At 41.0% G+C, this 27,040-nt stretch overlaps 1 protein-coding gene across 4 annotated transcripts in view; it reads right to left on the bottom strand.

Annotated features, from left to right (window-relative positions):
* LOC129865734 (multiple PDZ domain protein-like) overlaps window positions 1–27,040 on the bottom strand; it is a 74,394-nt gene that overhangs the window by 15,993 nt on the left and 31,361 nt on the right. For 2 of the 4 annotated variants that reach the window (XM_055938716.1, XM_055938717.1), the window contains exons 18-38: window positions 25,662–25,871; window positions 24,521–24,652; window positions 23,862–24,023; window positions 22,655–23,005; window positions 22,036–22,144; window positions 21,437–21,635; window positions 18,628–18,669; window positions 16,041–16,136; window positions 15,751–15,846; window positions 14,890–15,067; window positions 14,657–14,767; window positions 9,252–9,305; window positions 8,716–8,787; window positions 6,997–7,153; window positions 5,307–5,503; window positions 4,909–5,000; window positions 3,799–3,874; window positions 3,501–3,581; window positions 2,487–2,576; window positions 1,670–1,744; window positions 528–693 (exon numbers count right to left, since the gene is read on the bottom strand). In XM_055938716.1, the coding sequence (XP_055794691.1) occupies window positions 528–693; window positions 1,670–1,744; window positions 2,487–2,576; window positions 3,501–3,581; window positions 3,799–3,874; window positions 4,909–5,000; window positions 5,307–5,503; window positions 6,997–7,153; window positions 8,716–8,787; window positions 9,252–9,305; window positions 14,657–14,767; window positions 14,890–15,067; window positions 15,751–15,846; window positions 16,041–16,136; window positions 18,628–18,669; window positions 21,437–21,635; window positions 22,036–22,144; window positions 22,655–23,005; window positions 23,862–24,023; window positions 24,521–24,652; window positions 25,662–25,871 (2,746 nt within the window). The remainder of the gene's footprint in view (window positions 1–527; window positions 694–1,669; window positions 1,745–2,486; window positions 2,577–3,500; window positions 3,582–3,798; window positions 3,875–4,908; window positions 5,001–5,306; window positions 5,504–6,996; window positions 7,154–8,715; window positions 8,788–9,251; window positions 9,306–14,656; window positions 14,768–14,889; window positions 15,068–15,750; window positions 15,847–16,040; window positions 16,137–18,627; window positions 18,670–21,436; window positions 21,636–22,035; window positions 22,145–22,654; window positions 23,006–23,861; window positions 24,024–24,520; window positions 24,653–25,661; window positions 25,872–27,040) is intronic. The other 2 variants (XM_055938718.1, XM_055938719.1) reach the window with 2 other exon arrangements.

Genomic DNA, 27,040 nt, shown 5'->3' with positions numbered 1-27,040 from the left:
CTCGTCAATCTACACACAATACCACATAATGACAAAGCAAAAACGTTTTATTTTTTGTTAAAAAAAAGAAGCGAATGTATATATATATATATATAATAAAAAAAACTGAAATATGAAATTTACTGTATAAATTTACTGTAGGCTCTTTGGAGTTTTGGCTGGGTTTCTGTATAAGCACTTTGTGACAACTGCTGATGTAAAAAGGGCTTTACAAATACATTTGAGTGATTTAATATTATATCTTTTTTATACTGTATCTGGTTTATTCCCCATTATGTAAATCAACAGAAACAGTATTGACTAACAATCACAGATGTGATTTCTATCCCAAGTGATTGGTATTGAGCATATCACTCTGCTCTATCTAACTGAGTGAATCATACTTCTTTCAGATTTTGTGTTATAACTAGCTCCAATATTTAAGTTATGTAAAACATCCCCAGTTAGGTTGTTTATGCTTAATAAACCCAATTGCTAATGATCTATCGCATTTCCTCCTGACAATACATGACAAGCGGTTTACTCACTCCTGATTGGCTCTGACTCAGACTGGCCCAGGGTATCCATGGAGATTCTAGGGATACTGGGTAGGCTGGTTGCCTGACCAGTACAGTGAGGGAGAAGGGGTGATGACTTGTCTGTGCAGATAGTCAATTTCACTGAGCTTTTGGCCTTCTTCAGTAAAGAGTGGACCTGAAATGGAGGAAAAAAACATGCTTAGAAAAAAAAGTGCTATCTAGAACCTAAAAGCGTTATTCAGCTGTCCCCATAGTAGAACCCTTTGGAGAACCCATTTTGGTTCCAGGTAGAAATCCTTTGGGTTCCAAGTCTAACCCTTTTCACAGAAGGTTCTACATAGAACCCAATAGGGTTCTACTTGGAACCAAAAAGAGTTCTACCTGGAACCAAAATGGGTTATCCTATGGGGACAGCCGAAGAACCATTTTGGAACACTTTTTCTAAGAGTGTAGTCCCCAACAGATGGTATATGTACGGGCTATTAAACGAAGGGCTATGCGTTCTATGGAAAATAATGAACGACGTGAAAGGTGTGTTCGACGACGCGCTAGCGGAGTGGAACTGACCTATCAAGGAGTTGCATTATTTTTCAGAGAATGCATAGAGCCCCGAGTTGACTATCCCTTTTATACCATGGCTATAATTGACCACATTTTCCACAAGAAATGTGTTCATTTGTTCAACATCCACTGAAGTAGCTAGCAAGTTAACTAGATAGCTACAGCAGTTGCCGTGGTAACCAAACAAACAGACTTGCTAGTTTAGCTAATCAAATCATCAGTCCTAGCTTGCTATTATGAAAATTGTAAAAATGAACTATAGCCATTGAATTCTACATTAAATGATATACTGGGTGGTATAGACAGTATACCAGGGGTATGACAAAACATTTATTTTTACTGCTCTAATTACGTTGGCAACCAGTTTATAATAGCAATAAGGCAGGCCAATATACCACGGCTAAGGGCTGTGTCCAGCCACTCCGCGTTGGGTCGAGCATAAGATCAGCTCTTATCCGTGGTAAATTGGCCATATACCACACCTCCTCGGGCCTTATTACTTAACTAACACTCAGCAAGCTAATCATCTAAATATACATTAACCCTGGAATAGGGTGTGTGTCTAAAATGGCTGCAGAGGCAGCTCTTACCCTGTCCACAGTGTAGCCCATCACTGGCGTGTCCTCCACAGCCAGGAGTTTATCTCCAGATTTGATGCTGCCGTCCTGCATAGAGAAATACAGGACTGGTGTTAGAGAATGTTTTGCAATGGGTATAATGTGGGCAACCAATTAGCATAACATGTAGGATTGTCCAATAGGATTTTCTGTAGAGTATTGTTCTTTAAAACTAGTCATGGACCCCTACTCTGCCCTGCCAAGCAAAAAGGCAGTAACTGCTCATAGCGTGGAACTGAGAAATATGGCTTCACAGTGGTTTCACAGTAACTTTATGCAGTTACTGCTAACATGACCCCCATTTTCTCCAAAACACATTACAATAGAGGCAGGATACTTGTGCACATGATTAAGCATGTATTTAATGTAGCAAAAAATGACATGAACAAATTTTTGATCAAATGAGTAGTTACTGCCTTTTTGCTTGATAGGGCAGTACAGGGTGTACAGGCTTTTGTTCCAACCCAGCCTTTTATTGATTCAACTAATCAAGGTCCCAATGAGCAGTTGATTAGTTATAGATATTTTTGCAGACGCTCTTATCCAGAGCGACTTACAGTAGATTAATTTTCCCATTTTTATCTTCCATACTGGTCCCACGTGGAAATTGAACCCATGACCCTGGCGTTTGCAAATGCCATGCTCTACCAACCGAGCCACACGTGACCAGTAATATTAGGTGGTTTGCGCTGGGCTGGAACAAAACCCTGCTCCCCTTGTGGGTCCCCCAGAACACTTCTATAGAGAATACCTATTTGAATCAGAAGAGTAAGAAACAGTAGTGACATACCTTTCCTGCTGGTCCTTTTTCAGTTATACTCTGAATCACAACCCCATCCTTGGTGTCCTCACTGAAAGTGATGCCGAATCCACCCTCCTCCTAGAGTTAAACAGTGATAATGTAGTTGAATTGTACTCAATAGCTCCCTGTCAACCATAATTATTGGCACAGTGAACCACAATTGAAAACATAATTATGCACATGAAATATGCACAACGACGCATTAAACATAAACATAGCGATCAGAAACAACACAACACAGGTTTGTTTTGTAAATTGTGAGGCATTTTGGAGCATTATGGTTCTACCGGCATCAAAGACTCGAAAGAAACAGGGAGGTACCATCTGAACTTGACTAATACGAAACACTTGTTTACATTTTCGGTTGCAAAATGTTTTGGTACGATGTGCCGTAATGAACACTATCCAGCTTCACTCAGCATCTTGATCTTTTGTTCCTGGAGAGCGAGAGGAAGTAACAGGGAAGTATGTGTCTGGTATGTGCTCATATCAGATGTTACCTTCATACCTTGATCCTCTAATAGACCATGTGGATAGATAGCTAGGCTGAGACTCCCATCCAGGTGTTTGGCTTGTCAAAAGACCCATTCAATTAGAATAGGTTCACATCCCCCTCTCTCGTTCTTTCTTTCTCTCTCTTTGTCTGTCTATCCTGCTTTTTCTCAGTTCCTAGGGTAGACTGCTGTCGTCCCTCGATCATTTGCTTCCTCCTCTCTCTGTCTCTCTAATAACAGTCTATCCAATTAGAATAGGCCCATTTTCTCCCCTCTCTCATTCTCTCTCTCTCTTTTACCAGCCTATTAAACTAGAAAAGGTTATTTCGACCCAGTTCCCTCCCTCTCTCTCTTTCTCTCACTATGGTTCTCTCTACTTCCCTTTGTTTTATGACCTCATCAATAAAACCTTTTCCTGAAAAGGTCTGAGGTTATATAACTCATAGCAGCACGGGAGCTTCTCCAGGTAACTTATAGCAGAGCGGCACGGGAGTCTTGAGTGTCTCACCTTCAGCAGAATGACATGCTGCACATATTTGAACATGTCGACATCGATCGCCGAGGGTGCAATGGAAGAACATGTTTCCAGCTGTGAGAAAATGAATAATAAAGAGATTGAAAGAGTATAATATACGAGTGTATTTTCAGTCATTGAGCTGCTTCACACTGTAAGGTCGTTTATATGCATGTGTGTGTGCATGTGGCGTGTGTGAGTGTGTGTGTCAGCGTGCATGCCCGCATGTGTGTGTATGTACTATGCCTTTGTGTGGACATGCCTGCATGTGTGTGTGTGTGTGTGTGTTTACCTCTGTCTGGGGCTCCAGTGTGTCTCCATGTTCCCTCACTGGTCCCACAGCCATCTGGTTGAGAGCATCTGTGTTCCTGCCCACCAGTCATAACTCAGAGTAAATCACCAATCAGAGTAAATCACACCCAGCTCTCTGCCTGTCTGATACTTATAGCTCATATGAATCACAGAGCCTGCGCCCCAAATGGCACCCCTTCCCCTATACAGTGCACTACTTTTTGTCTTAAACTGTTGGACAGTAAAAAATTATGGACATTTGATCCAAAGTATTCCTACGCATAATAGAGAGATATATGTGGCCGTATGAAATTATTATGTTTAAATCAAATAGTCTATCTGCTTGGGCTTCTTGCGGTCAATTTGCAGTTGACTAATTATTTGTAACTGTGTTCCGCCCCCCTGACCGGAACAAGAAAAAAAATAGGCCCACGGCTGAACCTAGTTGATGATCCTTGATGTAGGGAATATTGTGTCAATTGGGACGCAGACTGAGTCTCTAAACCACACAAGTCTAATTGAGGCAATCAGTTGAGTTAAGTAGTGTGTGTTCCTGCCCGTGAGTCGAGAATCCCTTATTTTGGTCTGATTCATTTGGGCCTGTCTATGTGTGATAACTAGCCGGGTTTTCACGGATCCTGACTGATAGTAACACAGGTAATAGAAGAAGACATCTTGGAGTATTGAGATGCCCCTTGTGTCTTCTCTGATATCAGTTTACATCAGTCCTTTGTAACACCACAGCTCCCTCTACTGGGCTTTATATGGTGATGCATTAGACTTGAACTAGTCCTTTGCTATTGAAGGGGCTCAGCTACAGCAGTGTTTTCCAACTCCAGTCCTCCACTACCACTAACAGCAAACACCTGAATCAACGTTTTCAGGGCTTGATGATTGGTTGACAAGTTGAATCAGGTGAGTTTGTCCCAGGCCACAACAAAAATGTGTATGGTTGGAGGTACTGGACGACTGGAGTTGGGAAACACTGAGCTACAGTATCTATACATTTTTGTCCTTGTTAACACTTGGTAAAGATACTTGAAACAATACTTGGTGGGGGGATGGAGATAAGGACTTGGGATATATGTCCTTGTTTCTTCAAATACACCACCTGATGAAAATGATCTTGACCTTCGATGGGGCGCTTTTAATGATGGAGGAGGCATTCTGGTGACTCCGCCCATACAGAATCTGCCCGTTGATCTGATAGGGTGCAGAAATGTACTTATTACTACTGTCTTCATAGCACTTTATTGAATTGAATTCGATGCAATACTATTCAATTCAGCAACTGCCATTAATTTTGCTTGCTTCCTGCAAACCTCAGATAATATAGTCGAGACTAAAACTCGACGCAGATCTCAAATCAGAGAGGACAATCTAAATCAAGTCATATTTGTCTGATTCAGACCATACAACACAGTAATAACCACTGGGCATCAACTCCTGGTTAAGAAGCACCCATCTAAAGCATCTGTGACCACTAAGTTACTAATCCAAGCCCCTCACCTCCAACAGTTCATCCCCGACCACAACGCGACCATCTTTGCCAGCAGCTCCACTGGGGTCGATCCCGACCACAAACACGCTCATGCGGGAGCGGTCACGGTTGCCAGCCAGGCTAAGGCCCAGGCCGGTCTTCCCCTTCTCCAGCTCAATCATGTGCAGAAGCCCTGGGAGGCTGCCGTACCTCTGACTGATGTTTTCTGTAGAGAACAGTAGATGAAATGGGTTGAAACACTGGCAAATCATACTGATGGACGTGAATACAGTGGCGGGCTTGACTACAACCTGTGTGTGTTGTATAATTATAATTCACATGTGAAATGATTGAATAGAGCCACATACAGCTATAATGGATAGATTTCTATGTATTTTATAGTATGGCTTTACGCTGGATTTAAGCTGGCTTTTCTTGACTTACTACACTCACAACCGAACATAAGAAGAATGTGACAGAGAAGTCATGAATGGGAATCAAACAAAAGGGTTCTAAGCGCAAGGATCACATCACATGCAAAGTCATAATCAATACAACATCTCACAAGAGTCAAATTCTTCTATTACACTCCCTGACTGACAGGCCTCTCTCTCTCTCTCTCTCTCTCTCTCTCTCTCTCTCTCTCTCTCTCTCTCTCTCTCTCTCTCTCATCTATGTTGTTCTGGGCTGTATGCCTGAATGCTCCTGTACTAATCTCCCTGACTCAGTCTCCATCTCATCAATCGGATCACCACAGAACACACACACACACACCAGGGGCCCAGAAGGGACTATACTGCCTGTAAACAGAAGAGCTCGAGGCCCCATCCAGAAACAACCCCTTTCCCTACCCCCTAGACTAGGGGTATTCAACTGTTACACTACAAGGTCCGGAGGCTGCTGCTTTTCTGTTCTACCTGATAAATAATTGCACCCACCTGGTGACGCAGGTCTAAATCAGTGCCTGATTAGAGGGGAAGAATGAAAAAAAAACGCAGTGGGACTGGCTTCGAGGTCCAGAGTTCAGTTTGAAGGCCCAAAGCACTTAATTTTGAATAACTGGATAGGCATAATATCACTGTGCTAGTCTAGTTCACTTGCCTAGGGATCCTAGTAGCAAGACTTACATTGAACTCCATTCCACATCAAGTAACTCATGCAAGCACATTATGGAACAGAGGGAACTGTGAAGAGAATCTGTTGTAAATGTAATGTAATGTTGTTTTTTATTGTATATAAATGGCTTAATTGTGCTGGACCCTGGGAAGAGTAGCTGCTGCCTTGGCAGTAACTAATGGGCATCCATAATAAATACAAATAAAAATACTTAGCTCTTGAAGTGGACTGAAATTGGTGTCTGTACAAATGTTGGGTGTACCGGTGTGTTCCGGCCCAATTCAAGCACTGGCAAGACCATGATTGCAATGTGGAGGCCCTCTAGTGGCCACTAGGTCCTAGCACATGGGAGCAGGCAAGCCAAGAGGGAAATGTCTGAATCCATTGCATAGTCTAGAAACAAACCCTACTGCCTACCCACTGTGCAGTGGATCTTTGTGTAAATCTGAAAGGAGTATAAATATGGTAGTAGCTGCACATTGCCCTCTTAAGAATTTGTTGGACTTTCCCCTATCAAATCTATCCAGTTCTCCACAAGTGCATAGGGAGTAGGGGCTAGGGGTTGGGTCTCTTTCCTAGAGCTGTTCATAGAGTCACACTCACTCCATCTGTAGCCAAACTTATCCTCCTCTTCCTTCTGGGACGGTCTGTCGGGAATCTCTGTCAGAGTATCCGTGTCTGTCTCTCCAACGTGGGGAACCACAGGAAGAGAGAGGTGAGGAGTGGTGGACGATGTCTTTCCCGCTTCCCGCTTTGCCGGCTGCCACATCACAGAAGTATCGGGAAAATAGATTTGTTGTGTGGCAAAAAGGCAGATAAAAATCGCTTAGTTTCAACATAGCAGGTTTAGCTGACTACAACCTAAAGCTGTATTGTTAAATTCAGTCGGTAAAGTAAGTTTTAGTCACTCGTGTGCAGATGGACACTTTAAAATAATATTACCCTACTTTTTAGGGATGATTTTTGTTTATATGCCTAAACAAGGAATGCTTGCTGTGAGCAAAGTCATAAGCAGTGTATTTCTAGATTACTTCAATATTCAAGACTGAGTTTAATAACAAATGTTCCTTACTGATAGAATTCAATCCAACCATTGTATATAAACATACCCTCGTAAAACTGACTATCCTACCGATCCTTGACTTCAGCGATGTAATTTACAAAATTGCCTCCAACACTCTACTCAACAAATTGGATGCAGTCTATCACAGTGCCATCCGTTTTGTCACCAAAGCCCCATATACTACCCACAACTGCGACCTGTATGCTCTCGTTGGCTGGCCCTCGCTTCATATTTGTCACCAAACCCACTGGCTCCAGGTCATCTATAAGTCTTTGCTAGGTAAAGCCCCGCCTTATCTCAGCTCACTGGCCACCATAGCAGCACCCACCCGTAGCACGCGCTCCAGCAGGTATATTTCACTGGTCACCCCCAAAGCCAACTCCTCCTTTGGCCGCCTTTCCTTCCAGTTCTCTGCTGCCAATGACTGGAACGAACTGCAAAAATCACTGAAGCTGGAGACTTAAATCTCCTTCACTAACTTTACGCATCAGGTGTCAGAGCAGCTTACCGATCATTGCACCTGTACATAGCCCAACTGTAAATAGCCCACCTAACTACCTCATCCCCACATTGTTATTTATTTGTTTGCTCCTTTGCACCCCAGTATCTCTACTTGCACATTCATCTTCTGCACATCTATCACTCCAGTGTTTAATTGCTAAATTGTAATTATTTTGCCACTATGGCCTTTATTGCCTTACCTCCCTAATCTTACTACATTTGCACACACTGTATATATACTTTTCTATTGTGTTATTGACTGTACGTTTGTTTATCCCATGTGTAACTCTGCATTGTTTGTGTTGTTCTGCTTTGCTCTATCTTGGCCAGGTCGCAGTTGTAAATGAGAACTTGTTCTCAACTGGCCTACCTGGTTAAATAAAGGTGAAATAAATAAAAATATGATAATGGATACAAAGGTAAACATTGGATTATTTTTTATCAATTTAGTTAAATTCAAATGCATTTTGATTCCGAATCAAACCATTGCAGATTTTGGGGATGAATTTGGCAATTTCAATTAACACATTTTGCAAAATGATCCAAAATTCAGAAATTTGTATCGATGCTATCTGTAAACAACAAAAACGCAAAAAAGAAAAAGGTATTCAAACAGGTTTAGTGGAAAGAGGCTAGGACAGCATGTATGCATGTAAGGGCTGTCCAGTATGTGTCTCCACATATATTCCATAACACAACCGTACGAGCATACATGGAAATAGAAGGTGAAAAGCACGACAACACAAAGACCCACAAACCTTAAACGGAGTAGGAGTGAAAGGGTTAGTTGGGGAGAGGCGTAGGAATAGTCTACTGTGACACTCAACCTCCTACAAAGAACAGAGAATAGTCAGTGACTTTCTAGGACAGCATCATAGCGAAACTAAAGGCAGAAACTTCACTCCACTGCTATGATGGAGAGTATGAGTGAAGTGCTAGGTCTACTAAAAATTCTAATTTTATGAGATAAATATGATTCATTATTGCGGATTAAGACTGGATAACTGAAGGGTCATGTGTATGCAATCACACATTCACTCGTTGTGATGGGATCTGAACTTTAAAAGTACAATGAACAAAAAAATGTTTCCCAAATTTGGTTTGAGACTTCTACGACAATACAACATCAAGTTAAAGGCATTACCTAAGTTTAAAAGACCAAACACATTCAAATACAGTACTTGAGCAGTGCTTTGTTTGATTGCTCCGAGCTAAATCCAGAGCACCTCAAGTATTTGAAAGTATTTGACATATGTATTTGATGCAGGTTTGAAGGTTGCATAGAGACACTAACCTTGTCACTATTGCGCCGCGCCACTCTCTCCTCGTTGGTGTCCGTGGTTGAGGACTGTTATGTACAAGAAGGACGGAGACATGAAAAATACACCATTAGGCATTGCCATCAAATTACATATCAGCAAAGGTTGAACTTACAAAGGTGAGACATCATACTGTATTTAAATTGGTGAGGCTTGCATGGGAAATGTCTAAAATGTATAGAATGTACATTCAGTGAAGTAAAAGAATCCATATACATCCATATTAAACATACCGGTCAATGTTTAAGAAAACCTACTCATTCAAGGGGTTTTCTTAATTTCTTAATTTTCTTAATTTAAAAAATATATATTTTCTACATTGTATAATAATAGTGAAGACATCAAAACTATGAAATAACACATTTGGAATCATGTAGTAACCAAAAAAAAGTATTAAATATGAAATATATTTTAATTTGTTTTAGATTCTTCAAATAGCCACCCTTTGCCTTGATGACAGCTTTGCACACGCTTGGCATTCTCTTAACTAGCTTCATGAGGTAGTCACCTGGAATGCATTTCAATTAAAATGTGTGTCTTCTAAAAAGCTAATTTGTGGAATTTCTTTCCTTCTAAATGCGTTTGAGCCAATCAGCTGTGTTGTGACAAGGTAGGAGTGGTATACAGAAGATAGCCCTATTTGGTAAAAGACCAAGTCCATATCATGGCAAGATCAGCTCAAATAAGAAAAGAGAAATGACAGTCCATCATTACTTTAAGACATGAAGGTCAGTCAATACGGAAAATGTCAAGAACTTCGAACATTTCTCCATGTGCAGTCGCAAAACCATCAAGCGCTATGATGAAACTGGCTCTCATGAGGACCGCCACAGGAATGGAAGACACAGAGTTACCTCTGTGGCAGAGGACAAGTTCATTAAAGTTACCAGCCTCAGAAATTGCAGGCCAAATAAATGCTTCACAGAGTTCAGGTAACAGACACATCTCAACTGTTCAGAGGAGACTGTGTGAATCAGGCCTTCATGGTGGAATTGCTGCAAAGAAACCACTACTAAAGGAAACCAATAAGGAATAGAGACTTGCTTTGGCCAGGAAACACGAGCAATGGACATTAGATCGGTGGAAATTTGTCCTTTGGTCTGGAGTCCAAATTGGAGATTTTTGGTTCCAACAGCCGTGTCCTTGTGAGACGTGGTGTGGGTGAACGGATGATTTCTGCATGTGTATTTCCCACCGCAAAGCATGGAGGAGGAGGTGTAATGTGTGGGGGTGCTTTGCTGGTGACACTGTCTGTGATTTATTTAGAATTCAAGGCACACAACCAGCATTGCTAACACAGAATTCTGCAGTGATACGACTTCCCATCTGGTTTGGGCTTAGTGGAACTATCATTTGTTTTTCAACAGGACAATGACCCAACACGCCTCCGGGCTGTGTAAGGGCTATTTTACCAAGAAGGAGAGTGATGGAGTGCTGTATCAGATGACCTGGCCTCCACAATCCCCCGACCTCAACCAAACAAGTGCTCAGCATATGTCGGAACTCCTTCAAGACTGTTGGAAAAGCATTCCAGGTGAAGCTGGTTGAGAGAATGCCAAGAGTGTGCAAAGCTGTCATCAAGGCAAAGGGTGGCTATTTGAAGAATCTCAAATATAAAATATATTTTTTATTTGTTTAACACTTTTTTGGTTAAAACATGATTCCATATGTGTTATTTCGTAGTTTTGATGTCTTCACTAATTATTCTACAATGTAGAAAATAGAAAAAATTCAGAAAAACCCTTCAATGAGTAGGTGTTCTAAAACTTTTGACCGGTAGTGTATTTTAAAAACTGTTGTTTGAATATAACAAAAAAAGTAGCCTCCACAAAACATCAGTGTTTTTTTTCTTCATGAGTTGTGATTGTATAAGCTTTGTCAGAATAGTTACTGTATACGTTACACATAGGGAAAACTAAAATGATGCGGCCAGTGAGGTAGGCAGCCCGGTAATCGATATTCCACCCAAGCCTGACCACCTCTCAACCAGGAGCTGACTTAATATAGTCTGCCTGCCAGCCAGAAACCACAACAGCAACATGGCAGTGAACCTTGTGGTTTGGGGTACTGAACATATTGGCTATTGTGTTCTTTTAGCTTTTCCTGTTCATTGATTCTTTCTCAGTTCACAAAACTTTATGAGCTGGTATCCCAGGCAGGCACAATCTATTCCTGGACTCAAAAGCAATTTCAATGGTGATTTTCCACTGAGCATGCTTTTGAGTTCATTAGTAGAATTAATCTGGGTCTGGGAAACTGGGCCAAAAATAAACTATTTTACACTGAGAGAGTATATTATACACTGTAGGATTGACCACCCAAAAGCAGACCTTGAGTAGCAAAAGGAGGAAAAAGCAATCAGTCTAAATGAAGTAAGATTGGGCACTGACAAAATTTTTATCAAAGGCTCTAATGGAAAGAAGGGAATTTGGAGGCTCAAAAGTTGAAACACCTCTGTAGTTATTCAAATGATTCCAAAAATAAGTGACTGGTAATAAATGTCCTTGAGGAGACCAGTTTTTTTTAAAGAAAATCAAAGTTGAGCTCTTTCTTAGAAGTCAAACAACAAATGTTTCTGAGAATCCTCAAGGGTGCTTTTGGATTATTCACTAGTGACAGAGAAGTGTAGAAGGCCATAAAGGGGAAACTGCTCGGAAGCATCATTACGATCTGTAGGTGGGCCCCAATGGCACCATTTAAAAGGGCAAGAGCAATACAGACCTGCCCATAGCAGTTAACCTTTGCAGCATATAACGTTTACCCTGGATGCAACCGGATTCCAATTTTTTATTGGGTATATTGTTTTGCACACACATACATACAGTAGTCTATAAGCAAGTCTGTGAACACTTCTGAATGAAGAGATAAAGCAATGTAGACTCCACTGATGTGCAAAGAAAAAGAGGAAGAAAGATCAAAAGAAACCAAGAGAGAGAGGGAGAGAGAGGGTGAGGGAGAGAGAGGGTGAGAGAGAGAGAAGGTGAGAGAGGGAGAGAGGGAGAGAGCGAGAGATTACCTGGCACATGTGATGAGGCAAGCGTTTTAAAGCAGTGCTGTACTCTATGACTGGTGAGGAAGTGGGGCTATAGCGGGACTTGGGCTGAGGAAGAGGTGCATGCTGGACTGGTTAGTGGAAGGTTGCGGAAAAGGTCTATAAAGCTTTAACCATGCATGCAAATTGATGATTGTGAGTTGTATGTCAATATACACAATAGACACAATTTAATAGGTACACCACCCCATTCACGAAAATGGTTTGCTCCTACAGACAGTGAAGCAGGCACACAGGCATTCAGTTACTGTTTGATTGAATGTTATAATGTGCAAAACGAGTGACCTAAGTGACTTTGAGCGTGGTATGATCGTAGGTGGCAGGCGCGCCAGTTCAAGTATCTCAGAAATGTCCAGCCTCCTGGGCTTTTCACGAAAGACAGTGTCTCGGGTTTACAGAGAAAAACAGGCAAGTAACAGTGCCGCGCAGAACTGCATCTTGGAATGCACAACTCATCTTTCCTTATCACGGATGGGCTATTGCAGCAGACCAACAACACCGGGTTCCACTCCTATCAGCTAAAAATAAGAAGGAGTGGCTCCAGTGGACATACGATCCAACACTGGACAATTGAGGAGTGCAAAAACATTGCCTGCTCCAATGAATCCCGGTTCCTGTTGCATTATGCTGATGTCAGAGTCAGGATTTGGAGTAAGCAGCATGATTCCATGGCCCCATCCTGCCTAGTGTGAACGGTACAGGCTAGTGGCGGTGGTGTGATGGCATTGGGAATGTTGTCCTGGCACATGTTAGGTCCCTAGATACTATTTGAGCAACATTTGAACGCCACACCATGTAGAATCCACACCCCGGATAAGTCAGGCTGTTCTGGAGGCAAAGATGGGTCCGACCCGGTACTAATAATCTGGCCACTGAGTGTATGTAGGCTATTGCAAACCTTGCAGCAATTCCAGTAGGATATTAGTTAGTCATGCTAGTGGTGCTTTCAAACCAATCAAGATGATGCAGCAAAAATACAGTCAGTCTAATGTTTTGTCATTTTAAGTTGCTGTTGAACTTTTAATTAAATGGATCCTGACAAGGAATCTGTCAATTAATTGAATATAAGCAAAAGCCTTTCTCCCACTTCAAATCCGTCCTCTCACAAAGCGCACTCTCGGGTGTGAAAGCGCCCTAATAGCCAGTCATGCTTTTGAGGCCATGACACAGATATAGATACTGTAGCTACTGTAGTCTTTGTTGGATACAGGATGGTTAAGCAGCTTTTAGAATGGGATAATTAATGGTGAGAGATTAGGAAATCGCCGTCAACAAAACAAAGGAGATGATCGTGGACTTCAGGAAACAGCAGAGGGAGCACCCTGCTATACACATCGAAGGGACAGCAGTGGAAAAGGTGGAAAGTTTTAAGTTCCTAGGCGTACACATCACAGACAAACTGAAATGGTCCACCCACACAGACAGTGTGGTGAAGAAGGCGCAACATCGCCTCTTCAACCTTAGGAGGCTGAAGAAATTTGGCATGTCACCCAAAACCCTGACAAACTTTTACAGATGCACAATCGAGAGCATCCTGTCGGGCTGTATCACAGAGGGTGGGGTGAATCCTGTCGGGCTCAACCGCAAAGCTCTCCAGAGGGTGGTGCGGTCTGCACAACGCATCACCGGGGGCAAACTACCTGCCCTCCATGACACCTACAGCCCCCGATGTCACCGGAAGGCTAAAAAGATCATCAAGGACTTCAACCACTCGAGCCACTGCCTGTTCACCCCGCTATCATCCAGAAGGCGAGGTCAGTACAGGTGCATCAAAGCTTGGACCGAGAGACAGAAAAACAGCTTCTATCTCAAGGCCATCAGACTGCTAAACAGCAATCACTAACTCAGAGAGGCTGCTGCCTACATTGAGACACAATCACTGGCCACTTTAATAAATTGATCACTAGTCACTTTATACAATGCCACTCTAAATAATGCCACTTTATTAATGTTTACATATTTTACATTACTCATATCACATGTACTGTATATACTGTATTTTATACCATCTATTGTACCTTGCCTATGCCGCTCGGCCATCGCTCATCCATATACTTACATGTACATATTCTCATTCACCCCTTTAGATTTGTGTGTATTAGGTTGTTGTTGGGGAATTGTTAGATTACTTGTTAGATATTACTGCACTGTTGGAACTAGAAACACAAGCATTTGATTTGATTTTTGATTTGAAATTAAGTATTGTTGTTGAAAGACATTAACCACACAGCCAGCATGCTAACACAGGGAGCTAGGAACACTTAGCTAGCATGCTATCACAGTAAGATAGCATGCTAGCAGGCTAACACAAGGAGCTAGATGGCTCACCCTGGGCCTGTGGACGATACTCTGGACCAGGAACACTACAGGGTTTCCTGCCCTGCGGATGGCCTCCACAGCCTGCTCGTGACTGGCATCACTCAGGTCCACACCGTCCACCTGATACATTCCAAAGAAATAAACAAGTAATTCATAGGTTATTACTGTGCAATTACCATTTCGCCATGTTAAAGTAAATGCATGCTAATCTCTATAGTGTGAAATAATATTGATTGGTGTACCTCAACAATCCTATCTCCAGTCTTCAGGGTTCCATTGCGGCCGGCGGGGCTGTCCTCCATGATGTGTTTGATGAAGATGCCCCGCATCACCTCGCCGTTGCTAAGGCGACTGCCCATCCCTCTGCCCCCCACAATGCTGATGCCAAGGGACTTGCCCGCTTCTCTTTTGAGCTCCACCCTGAGCGAGGCAACACACATTGTAAAATATATTTTTTAAAGGTTACTGTATTGTGCCACTTCTTGGGACAGGGTTGGGGTTGTTATAATGTCATTTATTTGCATACAAAGTAAAAATAAGAAGTGACATTGAATGAGGAAATGGGTTGTGTAAAAATCTCACCTATTGAATACAAATTCAGGGAAGTACAACATTACAGATGGTTCAACAATTGAGAATGGAAATGATTGGGGCATTGTGGCGGGTCGGTAAATTAGGTAGACTGGATATGATTCTCAGTCATTTAGATTAGGGAACCGTGTCAGTTCTGCAAATTGGCTACATTTCTATCTGTGACTTTCTAAACGTTGTAGCTCATTGAGTTAGCCTCAGCTATCAATAACCATACTCCCGGAGTGCTACAGTGTTTGCTGATTCCCTCTTATAGATATATATGCAGGCTCTACCTCAGTTCCAAAGCGGTATAACTAATGCTTGCTGTCCAAACACTGCTTATTACTTATTTACACAATCAGCTTTGTTTCCTTAATGTTAAAGTTGGAAAGAGGGTACACCCCCCATCTTTAGTGAAGAGTGAAAGCCTTCAATGGCGATGCCCATGCAAAAACAGGCTTTGTGCCAAGGGCATGTTGTTTGTTCAACTCTATGTTCTGGTCCAAGCCAAAGTCCTACTTCCTACTCACTTCATAGGCTCGTTCCAGTTACTGAAGGTGGCGGTCTGTAACTCGCTCTCCTCTCCCTCTCCATCCTCCCGCTCAGGAAGTTCTGGGATTTCTCTTCTGCAAAGAGACAAACAATTGTAAACCTGGTGGTTTGTTCATCGACTTGTTTTGTCTGGAGTTAAACCAAATAATGTTGTGAAAGCAGGTCTATGCTGGAAAACAAAAGCATATACGTTTACTTAAGGCATCGTTATGAAAACACTTTCTATAAATGTATTGCTTCTATAAAGTTTTATAAAGTTTGAGCTTACATTGGGGCGGGAGGTGCATCAGAGCAGATGTCATCTTTAGGCTGCTCCAGGCTTGTCTTGTACTCCTCCAGATACTCCACAGGGACATAGGTAATGCTGAAAACACACACACCAATGAGCCTCAGCACTCCTCCGAACAACAACCTGACCAAGATTTGCCATCATCACTGCAAATACCCCCAAAATATATAACCTATTCATAAACATATGACACGGGAGTTCAACCTTGTGTGCACGCATGTCAGAATTCATCATCAGGAATGATATGATCGTTTAACAAAGCATTAAAGTGGAAGTGTCTGCCTTCATATGCAACCCGATATGTCAGAATGAGCCTTTTTACAAAACAGCCTTTTATTTATTCACAGACGTCTAATTTACATTGTTCTCCTCCCCGTCCAATTTACCTCTGCGGCCCAAGATTGCAGGAGGGGAAGGAATGAACTCTGTAAATTTCTCCGGCAATGCATTCTGCCTATCATGAGCCCAAGGTGAGCCGTCAATGAATAATGTAGTGAGCCGTCAATGGATTGAGTGTGGGAATTCTTTCCAAAATAATGTCATTGAGTTTTGAAGGGAACATCAATTGGAACACGAATTCTTAATTTACTGGAACAGTAGAGAACGTTCCAAACTATTAAGAATCGAATGAAAGGGAGTAGAAAAGCGCATAAGTCCGCTTTGGTAATCCCAGTTTCAAGCAATTAATCATCAGTAGTTGATTCTAAAGCACACACACACACATTTGAGTGAAGATGACAGATCTAAAAATGATGGAATGACTCATACTTCAACATTAGGACAGGCAGACACTGAGGTACTTGAATCCCTGTTCATTCAAACAGCAATTCAAATGCCTCCAAAAACAGATGAAGGAAGAAATAAGGGAATTAGTGTGTGATGGGATGGATACAGCACAGACGAAAAAGTGCAAAATCAATCGTTATCCCCCCACACAAATGGACCTGCACGCCCAGTTGTCAACGAGAGGCATGTCAATAAAGTGTTAAGGATGAAGTGTTAAAAACCCATGGTTAGTGGTGCAGTCCAGTGAGAGACTTATCCAGATACCTTGACTGTGTGTTGGGACCGCGGCCAATGTGCTGTATGTAGCCTATACAATTATCTAATCTAGTGAACTGTAATCTCCACAGATGTCCACATTATTTGATTATTAACGAGTTAGAGGTAACAGTGCATTTAGCTAAGAAATCTGTTCTGTTTGCTCCATGAGAAAGCAACAAAAATTAACTATTCAGATTAAGGTTTGTGTATGGCTGATATACACTATGGTTGATATACACTATGGTTGATTTAAACTATGGTTGATATACACTATGGTTGATATAAACTATGGTTGATTTAAACTATGGTTGATATACAGTATGGTTGATATACAGCATGGTTGATTTAAACTATGGTTGATTTACAGTATGGTTGATTTAAACTATGGTTGATATACAGTATGGTTGATATACAGCATGGTTAATTTAAACTATGGTTGATTTAAACTATGGTTGATTTAAACTATGGTTGATATACAGTATGGTTGATTTAAACTATGGTTGATTTAAACTATGGTTGATATACAGTATGGTTGATTTAAACTATGGTTGATTTACAGTATGGTTGATATACAGTATGGTTGATTTACAGTATGGTTGATATACAGTATGGTTGATTTACACTATGGCTATATACAGTATGGTTGATATACACTATGGTTGATATACACTATGGTTGATTTACACTATGGCTATATACAGTATGGTTGATATACACTATGGTTGATATACACTATGGTTGATTTAAACTATGGTTGATATACAGTATGGTTGATTTAAACTATGGTTGATATACAGTATGGTTGATTTACAGTATGGTTGATATACAGTATGGTTGATTTACACTATGGTTGATTTAAACTATGGTTGATTTAAACTATGGTTGATTTACACTATGGTTGATTTACACTATGGTTGATTTACAGTATGGTTGATTTAAACTATGGTTGATTTACAGTATGGTTGATATACAGTATGGTTGATTTACAGTATGGTTGATATACAGTATGGTTGATTTACACTATGGTTGATATACACTATGGTTGATATACAGTATGGTTGATTTACAGTATGGTTGATATACAGTATGGTTGATTTGCACTATGGTTGATATACAGTATGGTTGATATACAGTATGGTTGATATACAGTATGGTTGATTTACACTATGGTTGATATACAGTATGGTTGATTTACACTATGGTTGATATACAGTATGGTTGATTTACACTATGGTTGATATACAGTATGGTTGATATACAGTATGGTTGATATACAGTATGGTTGATTTACACTATGGTTGATATACAGTATGGTTGATTTACACTATGGCTATATACACTATGGTTGATTTACACTATGGTTGATTTTCAGAATGTGTTGTAACATCTAGATCTGGATAAAAGTCCCTTCCACGGACAGGTGATGACACTCGGGTGCAGAAGTGAGAAAATGTGGACAGAGAGGAAACAAAGTGGTAGATTTTGTTGCAGACCCGTCAGCGTGGGAGTTAGCGGTACTCACACATAAAAGGGGCACAGATCGTCCTCTGGGGCACAAGCAGATCTAGAAGGTGAAGAGGATGTTAAGCACCGGAGGCTAACATACTGGAATGTACTGACATGTTTAGCGTTAAGCAAGCAAGACTTGAGATCCCGAAAATGATGGTGCCCCAGACTTTAATGTAGCATCCCTCGAATGCATGGAGAGAATACCACTTAGGAATGTAAAAGGCAAAGGTGAGTTGTTCAAATTTCACCATTGAGCATCTGTGTTAGGAGTCCAAATGCTGTAGGAAGCTTTTCCATATGACTGGAAGTCCTACCTTCATGTAGCCTACAGTATTCAACTGGTGGTGTTCATCAGACATGTATGTACGGTAGCCTAAATGCTATCATGCTTTGGATGGCACAAATTTGAAGGGATATTAAGGTGCTCTCTGTGACTCACAACACTGGATGACAATGACATTTCCCACTATCGACCTGGCTAAAAGAAAACTGTGAGCTCTCCTTAACACAATTTCTACTACGTTATAATGTTTACTGCATGGTTCATTAACAGGTGTTGTGAATTTGTATTCGTTTATTTATTATGTTTGCTTATTTATTTGTTTATTTGGATCCCCATTAGCTTTTGCAGAAGCAGCAGCTACTCTTCCTGTGGTGCACGAAAAAACAAAAGCCCAAAGTAACAAAACACTGGCACACTGACGGAAAAGTCACACCAGTTTGTGAGGTATGTGTATTAGGCATCTCAATTCAGTTCAATTAAATGTGTATTTGGATGGTTTGGTAAAGCAGTTAGCTGTTGTATGGGAGATGTAAAAGTAGAAAACAAACTGTTTCTACGAGAGATGCCGAACAAATAACCTTAATGGGATCATCGGGAGCAATTTAACCAAATGCCGTACACTACAAAGCTTCACTTGATCATAATTGTACACATACGCTATAGAAAAGCGACCAAATCATTCAGAAAACAAAAAAGAAAAGGGCCATATTTGATCGAGACGCGTTTATTTAGTGTGATGTCAGGTGACGTGTAACTGTCACTATAGTGGTGTGTCTATGTACAGCACCAGTCAAATGTTTGGACACACCTACTCATTCAAGGGTTTTTCATTATTTTTACTATTTTCTACATTGTAGAATAATAGTGAAGACATCAAAACTATGAAATAACACATAAGGAATCATGTTGTAACCCAAAAAAGTGTTAAACAAATCAAAATATATTTTATATTTGAGAATCTTCAAAATAGCCACCCTTTGCCTTGATGACAGCTTTCCACACTCTTGGCATTCTCTCAACCAGCTTCATGAGGTAGTCACCTGGAATGCATTTAAATTAACAGGTGTGCCTTGTTAAAAGTTATTTTGTGGAATTTCTTTCCTTCTTAATGCGCTTGAGCCAATCAGTTGTGTTGTGACAAGGTAGGGGTGGTATACAGAAGCTCTATTTTGAAAAAAATAACAAGTTCATATTATGGCAAGAACAGTTGAAATAAGCTAATAGAAACGACAGTCCATCATTACTTTAAGACATGAAGGTCAGTCAATTCGTAAAATTTCAAGAACTTTTAAAGTTTCTTCAAGTGCAGTCGTAAAAACCATCAAGCGGTATGAAACTGAATGATGAAACTGGCTCTCATGAGGGAAAGGAATAACCAGTTACATCTGCTGCAGAGGATAAGTTCATTAGAGTTAAGCAGCCCAAATAAATGCTTCACAGAGTAACAGACACATCTCAAAATCAACTGTTCAGAGGAAACTGCTTGAATCAGGCCTTCATGGTGGAATTGCTGCAAAGAAACCACTACTAAAGGACACCAATTAGAAGAAGAGACTTGCTTGGGCCGAGAAACACGAGCAATAGACATTAAACCAGAGGAAATCTGTCCTTTCGTCTGATGAGTCCAAATTTGAGATTTTTTATTCCAACCGCTGTGTCTTTGTGAGAGGCAGTGTAGGTGAACGGATGATCTCTGCATGTAAGGTTCCCACCGTGAAACATGGAGGAGGAGGTGTGATGGTGCTTTGCTAGTGACACTGTCAGTGATTAGTTTTGAATTCAAGGCACACTTAACCAGTATGGCTACCACAGCATTCTGCAGTGATACGCCATCCCATCTGGTTTGCACTTAGTGGTACTATCATTTGTTTTCAACAGGACAATGACCCAAAATACACCACCAGGCTGTGTAAGCGCTATTTGACCAAAGACAGTGATGGAGTGCTACATCAGATGACCTTGCCTCCACAATCACTGGACCTCAACCCAATTGAGTTGGACTGCAGAGTGAAGGAAAAGCAGCCAACAAGTGCTCTGCATGTGGGAACTCCTTCAAGACTGTTGGAAAAGCATTCCTCATGAAGCTGGTTGAGAAAATGCCAAGAGTGTGCAGAGCATATCAATATATTTTGATTTGTTTAACACTTTTTTGGTTACTATATGATTCCATATGTGTTATTTCATAGTTTTGATGTCTTCACTATTATTCTACAATGTAGAAAATAGTAAACATAAAGAAAATTCCTTGAATGAGTAGGTGTGTCCAAACTTTTGACTGGTACTATATGCTTGTAGAGAGGAGAAAGTTTTTGGTTTTGGCCTCCACAATATTATCCTCTGACTTTACATTGTAACAGAAAAGGAGTGTGTATCAATGTGTAGGGAATCTAGGGAGAATATATTTGAGGTGAAATCTGCACTCTTCGTGTTGGAAGTAGGTGGATATTTTAATGAAGGCCTATAGTGAAACCATATAAAAAAGGTTTCCATGGACAAGGTATCAAAACACTGAACATGTTGCCCTAGCCCTGGTCCTTACCCCAAGTCTGGCCCGATGAGGGAGTGTCTCCGGAGCATGGCGCGGGCCTGGGTGTTAGTCAGGTTGGCCATGGACTCGCCGTTGATGACTAAGATTAGGTCCCCCACTCCCAGGCGGCCGTCTCGGCTGATGGAACCTCCGTGGATGATGCTGCGGATGTACATCCCCAAGCCATCCTTGATGGAGCTCACTGTCATTCCTGTAAGGATGACAGTGACAAAATGCACAACATTCCCAAAGACTTGGAACCTACAGTATAGGAAAAACGCTTACCCACGATTATGTGTAAAATGTGTTCAATCCTGATTCATAGCTGAGGCCCCTATGCTCCACTTGGAGCTAAACGCAATAAGCCAAGTAAGTATTTTTGTTTTATACAAGAAATACAAATACTACAAATGAACTGAAATACAACACATTTAATAAGTAATATTCGACAACCCTGACAGATATAAAGCACATAAAAGCATAATCATATATTTTGCTAATTTAAATACAATTATGGTATGTAAGGAGGAAAGACTGATAAAGTGAAGGCTGTTGTCTATACAAGAATTACTCATCAATATACAACATATTGCCAAAGAAATAATACAAACCGAGACTGGAGTTGCCCTTGACAACAGTGATTGTCCTTTCAAAATGACTCCCAGTGGTTATAACCTCATCCCCTTCCTCTTTGGACTGTTTTACAGATGGCTCATCCCCCTTGAGAATTACAATTCAATAAAAAGTATTCATGAAACAAATGCAAACATATTTTCTATGGAGGAAGTTTAAGTACAGCATATAAAAATTAATAATAGCGACAGAATGAAATTGAGGTCATCTAAACTACCAGGGAAGTTAGGTGGAAACGATTAGTGAGGGCCAGGGAATCAAACATACAAAGTAAGGAAGGGATTCATCTCTAAATATTTTCTGTGATGCCATTACCATAGGAAAGTAGGTAATACCTAGGAATGTGATTCTAGTAAAAAGTAGAATGTTTCAAACTGGTTGGATTATCATTATTCTCGAAAATCCAATCAATTTCACATTGGCCTGTGATCAGTCCAGTGCATTTCGACATGGGTTGAACGTAACTTGTTGCATTTCAATTTCCTGAGCATTGCCGAGGACTGATTTACTCATGCTTGTTTGATTACGAGGCACACTCAATGACATTCAATGGCAAAACAAAAGATGGCACGGCTCTTCAGATCAAGGCTCGTTTACCTCCATTAAGCCTTCCATCTCCCCTATGTCCTCAACGGCCATGGTGGACTCCACCTGAAAATGGAGAGACTGCACTGGCTCCCCCAAATCATTCAAACCGGGCTCAGGGTCAGTGTACGGACTGTACGAGTTTGACAGATCCGACGGCTCCATTTGGGTTAAGTGATGCGCCAGGTACTGATCGGAGCTAGTTAGTGCGTTGTCGTCAATCGTTAGGGCGTGACCTCCAATACTCCTGGGCAGGGGGAAAACGATGGGCTTCTCCTCCGGGGAGAAGGGTTCAGTGTCGTCCGCAAGGCCGAACAACGTCACCAAGGGATGCTCAGTCAACAAGTCCAGGCGGGCACTCCGCTATGTAGAAGAAGAAGAAAAAATGACGAGTCGAAATGGAGGTTACACCTCGTTAGTTTCTACCTCGGTCGCCGTTCTGCACTCCTCCTAATGAGCCATTGAAAAGCCATCAGTAGCTGACGGGGAATAGCAATAATTACAGTACAGATGATTGTGCGTGATGCACCAAATATCTCTGTATTATCTCCCTAGATATAATTCAAGAGACCCGAACTGTATGGAAATGAATCTCTTCAGAGATTCCTTAAGCATCCGAGACGGCATAATAAAACTTGGAAAAATAAATCCTTAGGAGAGGAAACTGTGGAATAACTGCAACAAGCAGAAATACCGAGAGCAGGACTGAAGCACGCAGCGGGCCATATTATTCTAATAGGGTAGTAATAGCTTGATAAGATGAAGTACAGTATCTATAGATAAATACTAATAAAAAAAAGGATCAACCATTCATACATAAGGACTCTAGAGGCAGTACTCTGGAGGTAGGACTCTGGGGAGTGACAATGATCTACAAGCTTATGCAAAATGTGAGACAAAAACAAGCTAAATGCATACAAAGAAGCGACTAAAAACCACATAAACATTTTATCACTTCAATATAGCTGACAGTTTGATGTAGTCAAACAATTATAGCACAGCACTTCTAATGTCACCCCCGTATGATAAAATAAGCAACTTATTTTGATTACGCAAGGAGTTTTCTTAGTGAAAAGGGCAGCAGCTTGCTTCAGTGAAATTCAAACAAATGACAGGGAACAGATACTGTTTTTGCATTGTAACAAGCTTTCTTAAAATTGCTGACTGTAATGGCTTTAAAATTGACTCAGCTAACCACAGTGCACGTTTGTTGGCCTACTTTGGGTGTGGAGGACTGCAAGGTAGTCTGGTAGTCCATATCGGCGCTGCAGGTGCTGCCGTGGAGGGCGATCATGGATGCCTGTAAGGTGTCATCCTCATTGCCAGAGAAGCGACGCTCCAATGCCCTCTCATCGACCAGGTCTCCCTCATTGGAGTCAATCTGCACCAAAGAATGTGAATGTAATGAATTAGATGGTGAATATATCTCTCTATGCCATGGATGAGCTATCCATTCACGGATAGCTTTGTTAGTGCCATGAGAGCTATTTCTAAAGGATATTCTAACTCCGATATTGGACATTGTTGCTCTTTCCCATTGTGTCTCAGAGTGTTTAGTCGAGTGATACTTAATAAATTGTTTGTCTTGTTTTTTGTGGCTAAATTTTGATTAGATACTATTGAGTTTTGCATTAAATTAAATGCACTTGATACAAGATTTTAAAGGATGCATTTTAAAGTTAGAATGGTTATTTTGTGTCTTTAATTTTGATTGGCCGTTTTTTCTTGTCCCTCAATTTCATTGGTTAATTTACATTTACATTTCAGACTCTTATCCAGAGCGACTTACAGTAGTGAGCGCAATTTTTTGGGGTACTTTTTCGTCTTTGTACTTTTTTGTGCATACATATTTTGTACTTGTCCACAACGGCGACTAACCAATGCAGGCTCTGCCCGGAAAAGGTGGTCCTCCGCTGGCTCCTCCTCATCGCTTTCTTTAACCAGCAGTGTTGAAGATAAAAAAAAACAGATTCCAGAAGATGACGACGGACTGTCCTCTTCATTGTATGGCTGTGGAGACAGGGCAGGAAATAGGAAAAATCCCCAGAAAATAATACTGAGGAAATTCCAATCATTGTCTACAGGTTTCAAATTCCTAGTCAAATATGATTGTAGTTGGGTTGTTAAAAAATATAAATGAGGTTGTTAGTAGCGAAAAGCATGTGTTTTAACGGTTTGATTTGGTCTCCATGGTTTTGTCTGTAGTTAGGAATGACGGGCTACATCACAAGGTAATATTTCGGTAAAAAGTTATACATGGTTATTCGATTTCCAAAGTTGTTGCCACAGCTTTGCTTTAAAGGACCTTTCGATCTTGATTTTGTCTAATATGATGCCCGGAGAGAGAGAGCGCGAGAGAGATAGATAAAGAAAAGACTGAGAAATTGAAGAAGATATTGGAGGATCAAACTCAATTTGGAGAAGCAATACAACAACCCCCCTACATTCCAGGAAAGCTTGATAACTCCACAGAGGCTTCCCAAAGACAATGTAATCCACCCGACCTCCAATAACCTTGACATCCCAGAACCAGAACTTACTGTATGTTCTCATCATAATGGTAAGCCCAAGAGAGAGAAATGTAACTTTAAAGCTGAAAGAACGTGGCCAATTTTCACAGAAAACAAGACGAGAAATCCCTCAGGTGGTGAATGTGTTTGTGGACAACCCCTTTTTTTAACAGCTGCCTCAAGGCATTTATGTACAAGGAGTCCAAGCAATATGACACAAAGGGCAGGGATGTTTGTGCTGCCTTATGCTGTTGTCAGGGAGATTGGAGTTGAGTCAGCATGCAGCCTAACTCTACTGCCTTATCAGCATGAATAATACAAGCCATCTGTAAGATGAGCCCTCATTATTGGGTGGCCACACACCAGAGAGAAAACGCACACACAAACGCTCACATACATATAACACACACAGAACACATTGCACCCCCACCCCCTCCCTGCACACACACACACAAATACACACACACCAGCCTCTCTTTAGAACAAAAATCACAATAGGGTTCCCTTACAGGCAGTGGCTTGGCCACCCCAATGTGAACCATGCCGATGTTGGCCCCCTTCAGTGCCTGGACGGCTTCCTCCAGACTGGCGTTGTCCAGATTGGTGCTGTTGACGAACATGAGCCGGTCGCCTGGCAAAAGCCTGCCATCCTGTTCGGCCACTCCTTCTGGCACCAGAGAGCGAATCACGATCACCGTCTTGGCTGGATCCATTGGGTCCTATTACAAGATCTGTGTCAGTGAAGTCAATGGACGCACTCGACAGATAATCTTATACAATAAGGACTAAAATCTATTATGTACTTTCAGTTCGAGGATTTGTTTATTCTGAATGTTCTGTATATCAGGTGTTCGAAACTAAGAGTAAGCAATTTAGTTTAAAAAATACAGTGCATTACAGTGTAATGAGTCAATTTTGCTATTTGTTGAACTTCGTTTCCCAGAGGGCAAAGGTCCTAAAGCTCACATGACCACTTCCACCCAAAGTAAGAAGACAGAAACGACCTACAACAACTAGTTGAAGTGAATGATAAGTAAATAAGTAAATTCTATCATTTGGGGAAAATCACACTTGACTAGCAAGCAGGGTTGGGTAGATTACTTTCTAAATGTAATCCGTTATAATTACTAGTTACCTGTCCAAAATTGTAATCAATAACCTAACTTTGGGATTACCCAAACTCAGTAACGGAATCGTATTACTTTCAGTTACTTTTAGATTACTTTCCCCTTAAGAGCCATTAGAAGAAGACAAAAATGTATATTACCAATTGAATGACATCTATTGCAGGATAAATCAATGTTAGAGTTTACATAGCTTGCCATAAACGGATGTTACATTTTACTTTATGGGATGGTTATGTGGGCTTCTTCTAACCCATCCCTTTTTACTCCAGATAATAATACGATTAGGCTATATCTTTACATTAAAAACCAACGTCGGTCAGATTTCCAGTAATTACAATTCATCATTTATTACCCCTTGATCTTCAAAAATAGGACTTGGAAATATGGAATTATAGATTAGCCACATCGTTATTAGCCTACTCTGTTGTTTATGATTTTGTTGTCAGAGGACTGATTGGGCTCATTGTTTCGAGAAATACTGCGCTCATAGAATGGCATGCTTTGGGCACTACTGAAAAGGGAAACATGTATGCCATAGGTTCCTTTTGCTATAGGCCTATTGTTTAAATAGTTTGTTGGAAACACTTTGAATTCTCTATAATTTGCAGAGGTCTACCAAAAGGGCGCGAGTTTGAGGATGTGTCCGTTAGGCCTATGGACATATGTTTTTGAATCAGCACGAATTAGATTGAGCACTAAAAGCCCCACAGTATGGAGCACAATACCATGGAGGAGTTGGGAAAAAAACGTTTATTCCAAAG

The sequence above is a fragment of the Salvelinus fontinalis genome, chromosome 11 (assembly GCF_029448725.1).
Source record: "Salvelinus fontinalis isolate EN_2023a chromosome 11, ASM2944872v1, whole genome shotgun sequence".
NCBI classification, from domain to species: domain Eukaryota; kingdom Metazoa; phylum Chordata; class Actinopteri; order Salmoniformes; family Salmonidae; genus Salvelinus; species Salvelinus fontinalis.
The sequence above is the reverse complement of the archived record's forward strand: the minus strand, read 5'-3'. Positions and strand labels throughout refer to the sequence as shown.